Source organism: Leuresthes tenuis, unplaced genomic scaffold (genome assembly GCF_036924035.1).
Source record: "Leuresthes tenuis unplaced genomic scaffold, fLeuTen1.0.hap1 SCAF_2, whole genome shotgun sequence".
Lineage (NCBI taxonomy): Eukaryota > Metazoa > Chordata > Actinopteri > Atheriniformes > Atherinopsidae > Leuresthes > Leuresthes tenuis.
In genome coordinates, this window is record NW_027325356.1 from 28,092,872 (window position 1) to 28,109,895 (window position 17,024).

At 39.5% G+C, this 17,024-nt stretch overlaps 1 protein-coding gene across 4 annotated transcripts in view; it reads left to right on the top strand.

The window, feature by feature from the left end:
• The first annotated feature begins 9,184 nt into the window (after positions 1–9,184).
• Positions 9,185–17,024, top strand: part of map2k5 (mitogen-activated protein kinase kinase 5) — a 55,472-nt gene continuing 47,632 nt past the window's right edge. For 3 of the 4 annotated variants that reach the window (XM_072380940.1, XM_072380941.1, XM_072380942.1), the window contains exons 1-3: positions 9,185–9,622; positions 9,876–9,924; positions 12,664–12,731. In XM_072380940.1, the coding sequence (XP_072237041.1) occupies positions 9,497–9,622; positions 9,876–9,924; positions 12,664–12,731 (243 nt within the window). In that variant the 5' untranslated portion in view covers positions 9,185–9,496. Of the gene's footprint in view, positions 9,623–9,875; positions 9,925–12,663; positions 12,732–15,624; positions 15,665–17,024 lie in introns of those variants that run through there. The other variant, XM_072380943.1, reaches the window with a different exon arrangement.

A 17,024-nucleotide genomic window follows, 5' to 3' on the forward strand; every position in this document is an offset into this window, starting at 1 on the left:
GATGGCAATTTTTTGCTGCTGGCTGTTCTGGACTCAGCCTGGACCAGTTACGCCAAGTAAAGGTTGTGTCCAAATCAATTACAAATGGCCGACACTCAGAATCACTAATGATGAGACCAGAATTTAGGTTCAGTGTTTTAGATAGTATCATAACTTGTGATTTGCACATTGAAATGTTTGAATGGATAATTAACTATTTTGCATTAAAACATTTTTTTATGACCCTACAGTAAGGTCTTACTAAACACATCCCTTTAAGTTCAACCTTATTCCACTCTAGATTTTTCCTTTGCCACTAGGGGGTAGTATTATATGGACGGACTTGAGGATAGCTCTGCTACAGGCCCATTCAGCTATGATCAAATACACTTTCAGCTAAAAGATTCAGAACTTTGCAGACGGCCACATAGTGGACAGTGTTATGTTATGTCAGTCTGAGGGGAAAATATGATTTATGTGTGTCTGCATGTACAGTATGTGCACATGTCAGGGTGTGTGACAGGCCCAGCTCTCCCTGCGCTTGCCGTGGATCTGAGGTGCTCAACTTATGACCTGTAATTACATTGCTATGTTTGCTCTCAAATCTCACCAGAGCAGGCTGGTCACGGACACTTCAATTACCTCACCTCAGTACCTCTGTTGCTCTCACATGCCCAGCAAAACCATAATGATTGTCCAGGGAATAGACTGTTTCAAAGAGGATTCTACCAAATGAAATTAATTTCAGGCTAAATGTTTTCAAACAAACAACAAAATTAATTCAGTCTCAAACTGGATTTATCAAGTGTTAATCTTAATCAATTTTCACACTTAGTCATCTTGACTGAAAAAGAAAAGAATTAAACTTGAACCCTTACAAATCTCCTTTGAGAGCCTATTTAAATCTTGTGCCTGTTCAAAATTGCAGACTTTTCAATGCTTAAGGAAGGGGATCTTATGAAAACAGCACAGCAAGGCCAACAACAATACCCCTCACATAGTCTTTGAAAATGGTCTGCATTAATTTGCATTCAAACTTGTAAAATAGAGAGGAGCAAAAGATCCATCTATTGGGGCATATTTGAAGGTTGGGTCCAGGTCGCATATGTTTGCCCTTGTATAGTCCTGTCACATTGTCGTGTAACGGAGCCTCAGCTGCTGGATGGCAATTTTTAATGAAAAATTGGGGGCCGCCACATCCAGGTAAGACCCCTGGAGGTTGTGTTTCTAGGGCATTGTTACATCCCACAATGAGGCACTGGGGACACGCACTTGCACAAACACACGCACACACTCACGCTTACACGTTTTTAACCCAATAATCATGGCTACAGCAGTGGCTGATAAACACTCATGTATTTCCTTGTGGAGAGGGTTTTCTTTTCTTCTTTTATGTATCCTTGATCATCTAAAAGACTCTCTGTCAAATATTAGACATTAAATGTTTCAAAACCTCCATTAAGTGCATAATGAAACATCTGAGGCTATCAAATGCCCAACAAATGCAATGTTGTACATGGAAGAATACCTTAGTTGATTTGATTAAAAAAATAAAAATAAAAAAATCAGACATTTTGAAGATCTTTTTGAGTTTGTTGCAGATAAAGGCGCAACTACTTAAGTCTTAATGCTATTGAATTAAATGCCATAGAAATATGTGATTTCCTTTTCTGAATTATTTTAGTAATTTTGTTTTGTAATTTGCAGCTAGTTAACCATCAAATGCCAGTGGATATAAGTGTTGATACAAATCATATCCAGCCAGATTTTATTCTTGATTTCTTTCATTCTTATTAGTGATGCCTACAACAATAATGAGTTTATGTCATGTGGGAAATTTAAAAAATACCCCAAATGATCATTTAATATGGCTTATAAAGGGGGGCTTTTACTGCATGCATGTATCATCACATGTATCCAAGGAGTTCCGTTAAATTTCACAGAAAACACCTTCAGGGGCCTCATCAGTCAATGAACCCATGAAAATGTTTGCTCAGTGGTTTAGAAGCTATTCTGCCCCACACATGGTCTCAAAACGCACAAAGTGACGGCTTGTGATAGCATGCTTCAAAAGTTCAAAACAGCAACATTTTGGCAAGTGTAGCAGTTTTGTTATCTGTCTTGCAGTTTAAATTAAAATCAAACCTGTTCTCCTGTCTCTGAACCAGATGTTTATAACCTTGCCGGACACAAACAAATGGATATCATCATAATACAAAGACGCTTTGCCTCTCAAGACCTGTTTTTGGAGCATGAAACTCCATAAAAGTTACTGTGATTTAGCAATTTGTGGTATAGATTTCTCACATTGGAAGTCTTAGGAAAGCAAGCTTACTTGCTTGTTTGCTTGTAATGAACACATTGGTATAACTAGTATGAGACAAATGTGAGCAAAATCATTGAATTCAAAATTTTTTGTTCTTTTACATTAAAAGAAAAAAATGTCACTAGATTTTCAGACATATTCTTCATTCTGGAATGATAGTCCAGAGGATAGAGGTGGAGCCACAATCCCACCACCAATAAATAAGGATTCTTCAGAGGCTCATTGGTGAAACTGGTGGGTGAAGATTAACCAAGATCAAAGAGTGTTTTATTACACTGCCAGAGTTTAGAAAAGCGTGAAAACATGATAGATAAACTTTTGGTATATCTGTATAATGTGTGGCCACCCAACACAGTCTCACAGAAATTTGTGAAACTGTAATGAAAAGAAGATATTACTGTTTTTTTAATGCAAAGAAAGTCAGATTTTGGAAGACGTGGGGATTTAGTGACAGACTTAAATACCTGACTGTGAAGCACAAAACACCTGAGTTGATCTCCTGTTCAATACGTACTTTCTGCCCTCTGTTTTTTAACGGGGTTCACTTCCTCATTCGGTTGCTGTTTGCTTAAGTTGAGCCGTTAAAATGTTAGTACTTATCCATTAGGCTCGTTATTATAACGTCTGTTGAATAATGGATCTCCTCTTTGTGGCTTACAGCATGACAGCTCCTCCCACTCTTTTAAAGATGCAAAATATGTTGCTAATAAAAAATTAATGTGAATTATTTAATTCACTTCATTTATCATTTCATTTCAGTCGTGGGCCTTTAAACCTGATTTTGTCACAGTTTTTATTACTATAGAGGAGGTTATGTGGTTTGTCTGTCAATTTATTTTAGGAAGATCACAAAAAGTTTTAAAAGTCTGAAGGAATTTGTTGCATTATCTCATGCTGACAGTAAAGCTTAATTACATTGTATTCTTCAGCTGCTACAAAGAGAATTATTTGAAACCGTAGAAATGCTTTACAGCCACTATCCGTTGTTCTAGGCAGAAGGTCAGACAACAGGCAGAAGGCTTAGAATTATGAATGTTTTGGCAATCTTACCTCCTGACAGAAGGGACCAACACACACTAACTCCGTCACAACTTTCCACTGACTCACTGCGGTATCTGATACGTTGTGTGCCATGAATTAAAAACCAAGCGCACATAAGTGATAATGGTCTACTTCTTTTCCCAAAAACTGTAAATAATTTTTCACTGATGACATACAGAAATGCATTTTTAGTTTTTGTCCACAGAAGTTTCCTTTCAGCCAAACTGTAATAACTTATTAGTTATTAAAAGTTAGTGAAACTTAGAACACAGAAAGGAACAAAAATTCAGCTCTGAAACTAAACACTAACCTACCGTTTATTTTCACTTTTTGGTTTATAATGTCAGTCTTTAGATGACATGTCAGCACTGACCACAATGAGTTCTGTCACACACCAAAGGTCAGAGGCATCACTTACAGAAAGATATGGACCCCCTCAAAACACTCACTGAGTCATTTACCTCATCCTCCATCAATTATTGATATGCAATTGCCAGCTGAAAAGCCAGCCAGACTTTCCGTTGATCTGTTTGATGAATATTTCAGATGACAAACAGGCCACCCGACACTCTGCACTGGAGCAGTGTGCGGCTAGAGAGAGGTCGCGCATCTTGGCCACAGTCATGCAAATATGCATGCACATGTATATACAGTTGCAGTGTTGTTGTAACTATGCTGTTCTAAATGGTTTTACTTACTGTTCAGTTCAGTTGCGTTTGAGTCATCATTATGCATCACAGTTATTTTCTATTCCCTCAATGGTATTTAGGCTCAACATGAGCTTTACTGTTAGTCAAATCTTCTGTGTTTTGTTGAACTTTTTAAGATTTTCATTAAGGGCATTTGTATTTCTTGTCAATGCTTTAATAAGTGACGGCATCATTTGGAGCTGTGTTTGTGTGTTCAACCATTTATCGCACACTTAAGTTGTCAAGACCAGTCAATATAAAGTTCTATCACAGATCCCTTATGCCATGGATTACCTATCAGAGGGGAGAAGCTAAAAAAAAAGGGGGGGTGTATGAAATATCCTGAATACGTGTGATGTGGACTGAAAAAGAGAGTCGACTCCTGCCAATAGTTATAAGAACTATGAAAAAGTTTCTGCACTCCAAAAAAAACAAAAGAAGCAAAGCAAACCATAGAGGGCAATCTATTTACCTATTGGACTATCAGTCAAGAAAGAAAGTGTTTAAAGTGTTATATATGCATTAAGGCTAATAAATGTATTGCATTAATAATGAGGGAACAAAAATTCCTCTTAACACCAATAATTTTGTTGATGTGAGATTAATATAGGCACATTTTGTGAATGATGGTTCTCTAAACAAGACCTAAGTTATTTGCTGTTGATGTGAAGTGAAATTATCACCGTAGTACGTAGAGTCTTAAAAATAACTTTCTAACATGGGTGATCCAGAGCTCCACAGTCCGTCTCACCAAAAGCAGACCACACTAAGTAGTTTGCAACAGACACGCCTGATGTGTTTGATTATTTTCTTAAAGTGTGAAAAAATGTTACATTCAGGGTAATTTTTCCGTCTGTTGTTGCTTGTTTGGCTTCAGTTTTCCATGATAAGCTTCCAGTAAATTATTTTTTTGAGAACGCTGAAGAATATTCTGAACAGTGTTTGTTGTTTTGAATTGTTGCAAGAATATATATGATGTGCATTTGGGCAAAGCAAGCATGGTTTTGTCCTATGTTAATAAGAGTGTTAAAGAATATCCCTTTAAGGTGCTTTAAGAACATATACACAAAAAGTGGGGTTATTTTGCTGTTATTCATGAGTTAATTATGGACAATCATGCGATTAATCACGACTGAGTATTAATCAACTGACAGACCTAATATTTGCTTTTTGACTGACTTTTCCAGACTCTACCAGTCTTAACATTATGATTAAGCAATGGCACAATAAGAACCAAAAATGGCTTTATCACTGAAGACTGATGTCTGGGGATCACAAAAACACCTTCAATGCAAGAGAATGCCAGAAGAAGTGAAGACAATAACCTTTTTACCTATCCTCTATGGTTTCCACACTAAGTAACTAAAGAACTGTCACATGCTGAGAATAGGAAGCACAAATGCTGCCAGGCTTTCACACGTGTCATGGCGTTCATGAGGACAGTTGTAACCTGCATTTCACAAGATTCCAAGGCTGAAACTCCAATCTATTTTATGCATGGTTAAGACAAAATAAATTTCATGGCTTCCGGTGCATTAAATTACATTTTACATACAATAGTCACTTGACCACAAGGGCAAAACCAACAGAGCCCAGGTGTACTGGTGATGTGTTATTTATGTAAGTCTTTGTTCAAAAGCAGCCTCAGTGGCGAGGACACAGCCCATAAATTTTTCTATGCCCCCTATGAGCAGGTCAGAAAGGCACCAATATTTCCTCTTTATTAGAACCAACATGCAGCCGTAAAGGGAACGTTTGAGGTGAATTTGAAACACTGGAAATGTCAGCGAAAGCATGATGCTCAGATACCTGAGAGTTAGTCACACAATCCATTTCTTTCCAACCAACTTCTCTGGGAGCTGGTGCATTTCCTCATAACTCTTATGCAGGTGACTCATGAACTCTTCTTGCTTCATCACAGGTCAACTTTGAGATTAACTTCAAAGGAAGATGTAACAAATGATCGCAGCTGCTCAGGCAATTCACATCTGCTGAAATGCTATAACCCTCTCGATATCCTGACCTCAATTTGGAGCCTGCGCGTTGAAGGCCCATCTGAGGGAGATGGTATCGATCTGAGCAGAGAGTCTGGCAGCACCAATAAACAACAGGCTTCAGGCTTCAAGGCTAAGGAGACACATCTCTATATCAGCAGGAGAGTTTGCATCTGGATACCTGAGTTGGGACGTGGCCCTGAACAGATGGCGGGATGCGTTTTTTTTGTTGTTTTTTTACTGATCTCACAGCAGATCCAGAGACATTGTGAGACCAGAGACACCGATATTTTCCTCTGAGTGCTCAAACTCAAACATTTGCGCTTGAATAATTATCGTTAATGTTAAGGAGCATTGTAAATAGAAAGCTCCCAAGCAGCAGTCAATATGTGAAGGAACGATCAATGCTTAACGAGCAGACAAACAGCATTTCCAGATCTTCTATATCAGCATTACAGTGGAAGAAGATGGTGCTGACTTTGGCTCATTAATCAATAAACACAACAAGCCAACCAATACATTTGACATAGACTAATGAAATAATAATCATCTACAGACAAAGAGGAGGAGGGTGAGGAAGAAAAGTGAAGAGTGGCTGCATTTGTTTCACATCATAAACAGCCATAAACAAAAAATAAGAGTGAAGTGAACGCTGGACAAAATTTTGTTGTTGACTTGCATTTCCCTCTTTGCTGAGAAAGTTAAATAAGTGTGCCTCATATATTTAGAGTCAAACTGAGCTCACTTTGTGCTAAGCAGCTTGTCAATAACAAGAAAAAAGGTAAGGGGCAAGAGAGGAGGTCTGATAAAATGGCTCTTAATTACCAGACAGTGAATGCTCGCCTTCCTTGTCCACTTTCTCCTCCCAGCTAAGTCAGGAGTTTGATTTCTGATAATGTGGATTGCTGACTGGGCTTCATCTTGGTTGGCCCTAAAGTAGAAGGACCTAACGTCAAGTCCTGGGAGAGTATGTTTGACAAAGTGCCATATAGATCCTCTGCTTTTCATCAGAGGGCAGTGCTGGTGGAGGCATTAATCAGATTGCTTGGTAGCCCTGCTTTGTTTCCCCTTTACTCTCCTGTAACAATTAGGCAAAGTAATAATTTCAGGCATTACATGGAAATCAATGGGTCTTTAACCCAGCTGCAGGTACATGTGTAAGTGATGAGATCAGCTCAGAAATGGTCGATGAATGAACTTATAACCTTTGTGTGAAAACAGTTTGCGCGTGTCTCTTTGAGACGGTGGACAATAGGCAGATGGGTATTAGGATAATTTACATTTTGAATGTTTCCCGAAGACAAAATAATAATAATAATAATAAAATGGTAGAAAAGTTCATCCTGAGGCCAATCAGGGGAGGGGATGGTTGTTTTGTAAGCCTCTGAAACCCAACCTATTGCATCGGCTGGCACGGCACACACCCCGTGGATATTGTTTTCAAGTGCTACGTTTCTGCCAGATCTGGGCCATGGGGAGATGGAGCAAGAGCAAGCTTTAACAAGCTCTTATCAATACACATAACCCTGGATCTGTGAGCAGTGCGCTGTAAATTAACAGAAGACAAGACTTCACTTTGACCAGAGATCAATGTCTTGTTCTTGGATCTGCAATCAGAGCTGTGCAGAGCATAGAGACTGATGTGCCTCCTTCAATCATAAATCCCTAATCAACTACAGTTTTAAGAGCTCCTTTGTTTTACACTCAATTATATACTAATGACTAATGCCAAGTGGAAACCTTTAAATACTAATGTTGTGTTAATGTCCAGTGAAAAGGGCAGAAAGCTTTTTGAAATGCTGTGGTAGTTTTGAACTTAACTGCCATTTGTCTCTATGAAATTTTGACAAAACATCATAATAGTTTTCTAATTGAAGATATTAACCCTTTAGTTACCCACTCATAGCCTAAGAAAGCTAGTCATGTACATCAAAAGCAGTCCAAGGTTTCAGTCATCCCATGTCATCCAGTGCTGCTTTCATGCTGCTCCTCACAGAGCTTTTCAGTGTTAATGCTCCATGCAAAAAAGCAAATGTGTTACCAGGATGGCACCTTGGTTTTGATGTCAACCGTGATTTAAATTACATTATTCACACACAAAAGTCAAACTACGTACTTCAGACTTTTTTTCTGGTCTTGGGAGCGTATATTAGGGTATCTGAAGTAACCATGAAGTGGTGAAAATTTTTAGTGCACCATTTGTTTCTCAGTCAAGGAGTCATTCTGTTTTAATTTCAAATTAATGCTACTCCACCTCCTCCTCCATTAAGCCTCGACCTCTGAGCCCTGCCCTCTTGCATCTGCTCTGCCAGATCTTAATCTTAATCTGATCTTAATCTCGACCAACGAAGCCAGCTACTGGTGGAAATATTCTGTTGTTAGCTGCATGCATGCATGCATCTTACATCTACCACCAGCCTCAGAGGATGTAACAGCCCAGTGGATAAATTATATTTGAAGGTAGTGTTCCAGTAAGAATTAGCTACTGTCCACCCCTCTAAAGAGACCATTAGGACAGGGTATATATATATATATATATTCACACACACACAGTACACATATAGTGTAACTATGATAAACAACACAGGATGCATGGTGGTTCGAATCCCAGGTTTTCAGTGTGGCTTTTGGATGTTCTCTAAAAAAAAAACATGCATGTTAGATTAATTGTTCATTCTAAATTGTGTGAATGTAAGTGTGCAGGGTTGTTTGTCACTGTGTGGCCCTGTGATGGACTAGCGACCCATCCAGAGTGTACTCTGCTCCTCGCCCATTGGCAGCTGCGATAAGCTCCAGCCCCCCAGCGACCCTGAGTTGGACAACGCTGGTGTAGAGGATGGATGGATGGATTATTGGAAACTTTAGTTAATAATCTAACCACTGTAAAACATTCAGCATTAACTTTTAATTTGGAAATGGGTGAGGTTTAGAAAGAAATACAAAAGGGGCAAAAAAACTAATGTTTGAAGTGGGGCTTTGAGATTTCAACGTAATGTATGCTTTTTTTGTTTGTTAGTTTGCTTGTTTTTAAAAACCCACATTATAAACTGGAAATGGTTAAGTGTGATTTAAATAGACTAACATGACAACATCTTTGGCTGTCGTTGAATGTCCTCTATTTTGAAGTTCCCCACCGGATGTTGATTCGGAAACGCCGTTGGAGCAGTTTCCTCAAGACTAGCTGCCTGGCTAAATTTCTCATATGACACAGTCTAAAACTTTTCCTTGGAAAGCCGGCAAATATACTTTTACCGCTCAAGTTAAAGCTTTCAGTCGGTTATGACGTGACATTATCGTTGGCGTTGATTGAGCTCAACGGCTAACGTTTTTAACGTCTTCGCATCACTGTAATGAAGTGTCTGAACTGAGCAGGATGCTAGCATGTGTCGTTAGCAACCCACTGCAGGAAATTAGCTGGTTAGCCTCGATAGCCAGTCGAATATTATGAGGTTTAAGCTTCTTTCTTTATGCTCATTTTAAATAACATCTGCGAAATGGACAGCGAGGCGATAGTGATCCGCATCAAAACGCCATTAGGGGACATGGACTCGTCCGTGGACTATCCATCTCTTCTAAACTTCAATGACTTACTGGTAAGTCTTTAAAATTGCTATGGAGCTAGCGAACTGTCGTGTTTCATTTAAAAACGCACTTTTCACCAAACACACACTTTGAAGTTTCTCATTCAACATGCCTGAGTAAAGCTAAATGATGCCCTTTTCTAAAAAAAAATATCGTTTTAAAAATCTGTCTCTCCTTACTGTTGTTAATCTGTCCTTCTGTCAACAGCTTTAAACTTTTTGCTGTCACTGTCCCTGTTTTAATCAACTCCGCTAAACGTTTCAGGTCGCAATCAGAGATGTGATGCCTGAAGCCACTGTCACGGCCTTTGAATGTAAGTTCCTGTTTCACAACTGTTTTGCTTTAATGGTGAACAACCCACTGTACTGAAGTCTCTGAATAACCTGTGTGGAGTTCATCATATGGAGCCACTGCTGTGTACACCCAAAACATCAGTCCTATAACTCACATTGTAATTAAAAGTCTTAAATGAAATGCACCTTCTTCTATAGAGGAGCAAGTTTTGAACTTACAGAAGATGTTAAAGGTTTGGATGTACATGCTGGAGAGTGCTGGAAAAATCCACTGTTGTTAAAGGTCATTTTCTCTATAATGCATCTCAAAATAACATTGACTTTTTTTATTTTGTTTTTAAGGTTGTATATCATGTTGGACCACGTTAAACATATATTTTTTATGGAAATGCTGTGCAAAAATAAAGATTCTGATCAGTACAACCCCTGGCAAAAATTGTGGAATCACCGAACTTGGAGGAAGTTCATTCAGCTTTTTTATTTCATGAAACAAATGGACAAAACACAGATATAACAGAAAATTATTTAATTTAATAGCCTCATAGGCTTGCTTTGTTGAATGAACATGCCTTAATGTTTTTTATTTATGAAATTCGAAAAAAAAAATTGAAGCTCCAAGCAGTGATGATCGGGCACGAGCACGTGCGCACGCCGGGATAGGCGCTGGACGCCGGCCGACACATATCACACAGTAACCTGGCCAAGTTTGAAGCGTTACCATTGCATCTGTAGGAGGAGGAGTGTCAGTGTGCGGGCAGAGTCAGGGCAGAGTCCCGGGCGAGCCTATGAAGTTTGGTGAAGATTGGACAATAAATACACAAGTTATCTGTGACTTTGTGTTTTGTGGCGAGCAGTAGTGAGTCGTCAAAGTTTGAGGGTCTGTCACGGCCACACCATTCAGACTTTGGAAAAGATTCTACTAACTTTTGATCTGTGAAGAGTAATCTGACCACGTTTGAAGCCGTTACCATTAAATCTGTAGGAGGAGTTCGATCGTATGCGAGGTGTGGAAACAGGCAAAATGGCTGATTTCCTGTGGACCTTGCACCATGACATCATGAGGCGTCTTTGTGTTCCTGGGCATGACGAAGCCGTGTACCGAATTTCGTCAGCCTATGCAAAACTAAACTCAACGGCGCGGGTACATAGAAAATTTGGAGGGGGAGCTATAGAGTAATTTTGCTCCTCCCATGGACACAACTCCACTAAAACATATAGACCACCAGGCCTGACGCGCCTGGCAAAATTGATGAGTTTGGCGCATGGGAAACCAACGCCTTCAGATACAATAAGGCCTTCGCTGCTTACAGCTCGGGCCATAATAAATCTAAATATGTTTGCGTTTTGTTGTTGTTCAGCTGAAGTAAAAAATGGAATCACTCAGTCATGAGAGAAAAATTCAGGAATCACAGTACTTTGTTTCAGTTCCTCTGGCTTTCATGACCTCTTGAATTATTTGAGGACTTCACTAATAAAAAACATTTGTCATCAATCAGATTCCAGCTGTCTTGGTTAACAGGTGACAGATCAGCTTTGCAGGATGGAGTCTTGTCATCTTTCAGTTTCTACCATAAATCTGAAATCTGACTGAGGTTCGGACTCTGTGCTGGTCATGAGTTCATATGTTGTTTGACCACTTTTTTTTTTTATATGTGCTGCTGAGATCATTCACCCTGAAAAGTGCCCAAACTTCCTTTTAATTAACGAGATGATGACACTTTAATGTCTTGCCTGTATGTTTTCCTTTTACCACCCTCCCATTTTGTCTGTACTTGCTTAACTTTTAGACTCAGCTGACTGGGAACAACCAACATATTTTGCCCCACTCCAAGCTGAATTACCCTCTTGAAGGAGTCTTATAATCCCTTCCATCATGGCTCTCTTGTTTGGACCAAGTTTCCTGTCAATCAGCCAGTTGCAGCAGCTAGTTCATTTCTGAAAGCTCTTTCAACTGCAGATTTATTTGCATATTTAGACATGGGCTGTTTTTTTTTTTTGTAAGAAATCCAGATTACAAGGTGATTCCATCATTTTTTATGACCACATAAAAGAGAAATGGCACTGAGTTACTATAATTTTACTAATTTTATTAGTTTTATAAAGCCAGAATATTCTGTTACAATTGTTGTTGTTTTTTTACTTATTTCTTTACAAATGAAAAAAGATGAATGAACATCCTCCAAGTGAAGTGAATCCATCATTTTTGACAGAGGAAACGAGAAACGGTTAGGCTGATTAAATTTTACTGATGTTTGCAACTGATGGATTAAGAACAGTGAGAAGTTTGTGATGCAAAATCTACTACACTCCTGTTTTTGCAATTTCAATGGAGAAATACAAACAGCGACACTGTTAGTGTTCAATCTATTAATGTCTTCGTCACTTGTCCTGATCACCATGAATCATGGATTGTGTTGCCTTCTAAGTTGTGCATTTGGTGTCATTTTATTTCAAGTCCTGCTTTATTGTTATTTCCTTTCCCTCATTTTGTTCTTCGAAACGATCGTACGTTTTGAGTATTAACACGTATCCCTTACATTTAACGTGTTGATTACTCACTGTAGGCTAACTGTAGCCTATATGTGATATGCCACAAGTTCAGAAGACTAATCTTACTGTATTTCTCCTTATAATCAGTTAAACATCAGAAGCTTATGTCACTTGAGTGAAACCAGTGGTCTTGTTTTGCCAGCGATGTTGTGTGTCGCAGTATTACGTCGTTTTACAGTCCAAACTTTGATGATGTTTCTGTTTTTCAGACGAAGACGAGGTGGGAGACAGAATCACTGTAAGGAGTGATGAAGAACTCAAAGCCATGCTGTCGTATGTGAGTACATGAATAAATAAGAAAACTTCTTCTCACGTCCTACATTCACCCCACAAACAGTTGTTTCTCCAGTGGAAAATAGATCTGATGAAAACTGTTTACATTCAAGGCCGACCTCGAGCGACATCGTGATGCATGTTTGACCGTCTCCACGGAAAGATCCCTCTACTTTTGTCTATTTAATGCTTCCTCGCTTTCTGTTGCAAAGGTTTTGTTTCCTTCTCGAGGATATCGATATAGAGTCCTTTTGTATGTTTTACAGCTTATAATGCCCTCTGAAGCAAATCTGTGAAATTTGGTAGATACCAATAAAATAAGGGGTGACCTAACTGGACACAATTACTAGAACATTCTTTTAAATGTGCTGTTTTTCTATTATTCTTCCTTAATGATAAAGAGACCCATTTATTTCTTAATAGGAACAGTCATAGCGACAGCTAGTTTAATTTTAGATTAAGTTTTGACAGTTAATGTTATAATATTGGTCTACCTTTTTTTTTTTTTTTAGAAAGTTCTTTAAAAGTAAACGGGTGGATTCTAATGACCAGATTGAACCGACACTTCTTTAAGTCCTTCTCCTCTAAAAATTGGGTTTTACATTTTTTTTTGTTCATTAAGTGTTTCCTATGGGTAACTTGACACTGAGCAAAATAAGTGAGGATTTCTGCTTTGAATCTGCAGAGCGCCATTGAAAGTGTCAGAGCTTGAGGTCAGGCGGCCTGTTCCACGCAGACTATTCAGAGAAGCCACTGCCATCCAATCTGGAATAGTTGCAGGCTGGGGCTGTGCAGCTAATTTAATGTGCTGCGAGGAACAGATTAAATGAGAAGCTAACAAGCTGAGGTGAAATTATCACTGGCTAGATGGAGCGCACTGCAGAGGCGAGGCTGAGTGGGAGCTAGCAAGAAGTGTGAATGCTTGCTCCTGGTTCAATAGCATCATGCTATTGATGCTTACTCTCGGCCAAGCTTGAGCCAACTGGAAACTGCCATCTCCAGGAGCACCAAACGAGATAGGCAGAGGAAACAGGCTAGCCCATGAGCTAGCAGAGCAGACTGTCAGCTTCTGTTACAAATGAGCTTCTGGTCGATTAGCGGCCCGGACGATAGTCTGCTCTGCTAGCTCATCGGCTTTCCCCTTTCACAAGTCCATGTAGCCTGGCTTTCCCAGAGCTGGCAGCTTCTGTGGCAAACGAGTTTCCAGTCGGCTGTGGTTTCTTGAACACACAGCCAGCCATAACAGTCAATTTATACATGACATGTATGACTAAATTACCTCAATGTTAGCTGATGTGAGCTGCTGACCAGATGAGGGCGGGGCCAGACCAGCCTCTTCATCGATCTCCATTCAATGAATAACAAAGAAGATGTAGAGTCATAGCCTTTGTAGTTTCAAAGGCATCAGAGGTTTTGATCTTGCCAAGATCTTTTAATGTTTGTCATTACATAACTGCTGGAGTTGGACGTAATGCCATTCCTCTGCACTGACACGTTGTTTGCAGCATATCAGCTTGTAGAAAATTCGGAAATCATAGACTCATCTAATTGTATAAAGCCAATTGTAAAAATACATTTGTTTGAAATATTTAGCGACGCACAGAAAAACATGCACTCAGTTCCCACCACCTAACGCAGAGTGTTTCCACACTCCACCATACTTACTGATCATGCCACGGACAGTAAGAGTAATGGCGTGTAATGAGCTTCTGTATGAGGTACACTGAAAGCTAAATGAACTGTCAATTTTTATTATTTATTATTCAGTACTTAAAGTTTTGCCTCATTAAAGAGCAGCCCCCCTGGGCTGCAAGAATTGTTCAAGATCTACTTTCATCTGTGGATGTCTTTTACCCCCCATCAGCTCACAATGATGCTACTGGTGCCACAGGCACAATTTGCAATCCCTGTTTTTTGTCCATCTTTATCACTTATGGTTACTTTTTAATCATTAAGTAGCACAGAAGAGCAGCGTGATTAAGCAAAAGGAGATGGATGTTGTGAATAAGAGACATAAAAGACGTTGACCTCAGCCACTTCTGTTTTTCACCGATGCACCTGACACATTTTCGGCTCCTCATTTTGCCCTGCTGTACAGTGTGTCCTGCATGACCTTATGTCCTGTCACACATCTGTGGTGATGAGGTGTAACAAGTGTTTTGTTTTCTCTTTAGTTTGCATGTTGTTTATATGTGTTAGTTCTGTGTCCCAACGTGACAGCGTAATATTAATTTAACAGTCTATATTGGATGAAAACTAATAGATGCCAGCTGATATTGTAATGAATAGAGCCCTGTTGCCCTTCCATAAAGTGGTTTAATAGTTTATTAAGAGAATGGCTTGATATTTTCTATCATGTTGCTGTTTTGCTACATTACCAGAATACTGTGTGATCAGCTTTATTACAGCTACTGTTTAGCCGCTCCAAGCTACAAATGGAGCTGTTGGTGTCCTTTTTTTTTTTTTTTTTTTTTTGGCATCATTTTAGAGCCAGACCCATGTGGGTCTTTTCCATTGCTGATGTTATCGAGAGAATTGTTGGGTAGCCCAACAATTTTCCAACCTTGACTCATTCAAGTGACGTGACATGTCTGAGGTGCATATTAATGTGTGACCCTGATCTGCACTGTATTCTAACCAGCACAAATATTTCGTATCCACACTTCACTTCTTTGCTCACAGATTTGAAAACTCATTTGTTCATGAATTTTTGTCAAGTAAATCCAGGAGTGCTTTAATGGATTTCTACTCATGGGACGGCCAAGTGTACAAAAAGGTGCTGATCACCTGGAAAATACTGAGCTCACTCCAATATAATTTAAACCAGCGGAGTACTTTAAATGCATTTTTTTGTGTGTTTGTGGTTGTTTGCTGTCGTTGCCATTTGGCCTCCGTAGAGACCCCAGTGGATTGTGGCTTCCATGTTATTAATTCCAGGTGAGCAGACAGCCATTATGTGAAATTAATAGGAGTTAAGGGAAACGGCATGTTAGGTGAAAGGTGGGATAATTCATTTTGTCTGTCGCTTTGTACACGCAGGTGTTTCCATATGTGTGTTGTTGTTTCTGATAACAAATTTATAATCACTTTTAAATTTGCTGTCACTGCATGGTGTGATTTATTTATTTCTTTTATTCCTTTGTTTTTAAGATCTCAGCTTTAACCTCTCCTAGCAAAAAAAAAATACACACACTGCCGATCGCTAAACTAAATTAATGCTCAAATTCAGCATTTAATTAAGACGAGTGTGCAGAGGGCATTTTTTTGTGAAAAGTCTACCCATTAGTGAGAACATTGATTGCTACATTCTCCGGTGAGACCTGCTAGACTTCCAGGCATCTCTAATCATTGTTCGACACCTTGAAAGACAGACGCCCCTGTTCAAAGTTAAAGACCAGCATATGTCAGGTGCTAAAAAAAACCATGTGACCTCATATCTTCCTCTTCCAGCTCCCCCTGGAGGTAGCGGCTCTAATTCCACCATTTTTACTCCCATTTCCCCTTAGTCTGCTAATGATGATGAGACCCAAGCTCTGCTCTCTTCTCTCACTTGTCCCTTAAGGCTGAGTGATGCTATTTGGGATCGGACACTGTTTAGTTATTGGCCAACAATGGAGAATGTCTTTTAATAACACACCTACTACCGATTAGGTGGTAATTGCAGCCTTAATCAATAAGCTAGCTGAGCGGAAAATTAAAGGTACGTGAAGCCCGATCCCCTCCCAGAACCTCAACACACAGAGCACGTTTTTTGGTATTAGGTCCATTGTTCAGATGTGGCCTAGTGAAAGTGCCGGGGGGTGAAAGCAGAGGGCTGGGAGCGAGGAGGGGATCTGACAGTGATAAATAGGCCTTTTAATAACAGCTGTGCCACATGGGTAGCCATTCTGATCCATTCCCATCCAAGCCGGTCCCATCGTCCTCCCTCCCTCCTCCACAATGAGAGAGCAAATTTACATATTGCTATGATGGCTGTGTAGTTCACTGTGGATAGTAAATTAAACACAATGAAGTCATCTAAGTGTGCACTACATTAAGGCATCTTCTAAAGTGTCTTTGTCTTGTGTAATCCCCCCCCCCCCATCCCCAGCCCAAACCACCATCATCCTTTTTTAAGCCTCCAAAAGTAGAGGGCATGGAAAAATGAACTGATAAGCGCAGACACTTTTACATGCACACACGATCACAGTTTAACAGATGGTTTGGTTAACTGAAACATCAATTATTGCATTGCCTTGGCAAGCGGCTGAGAGGCTCCAGAGTGGGCGTATGCCTGTGTAAGTCCTGTAGGATATGA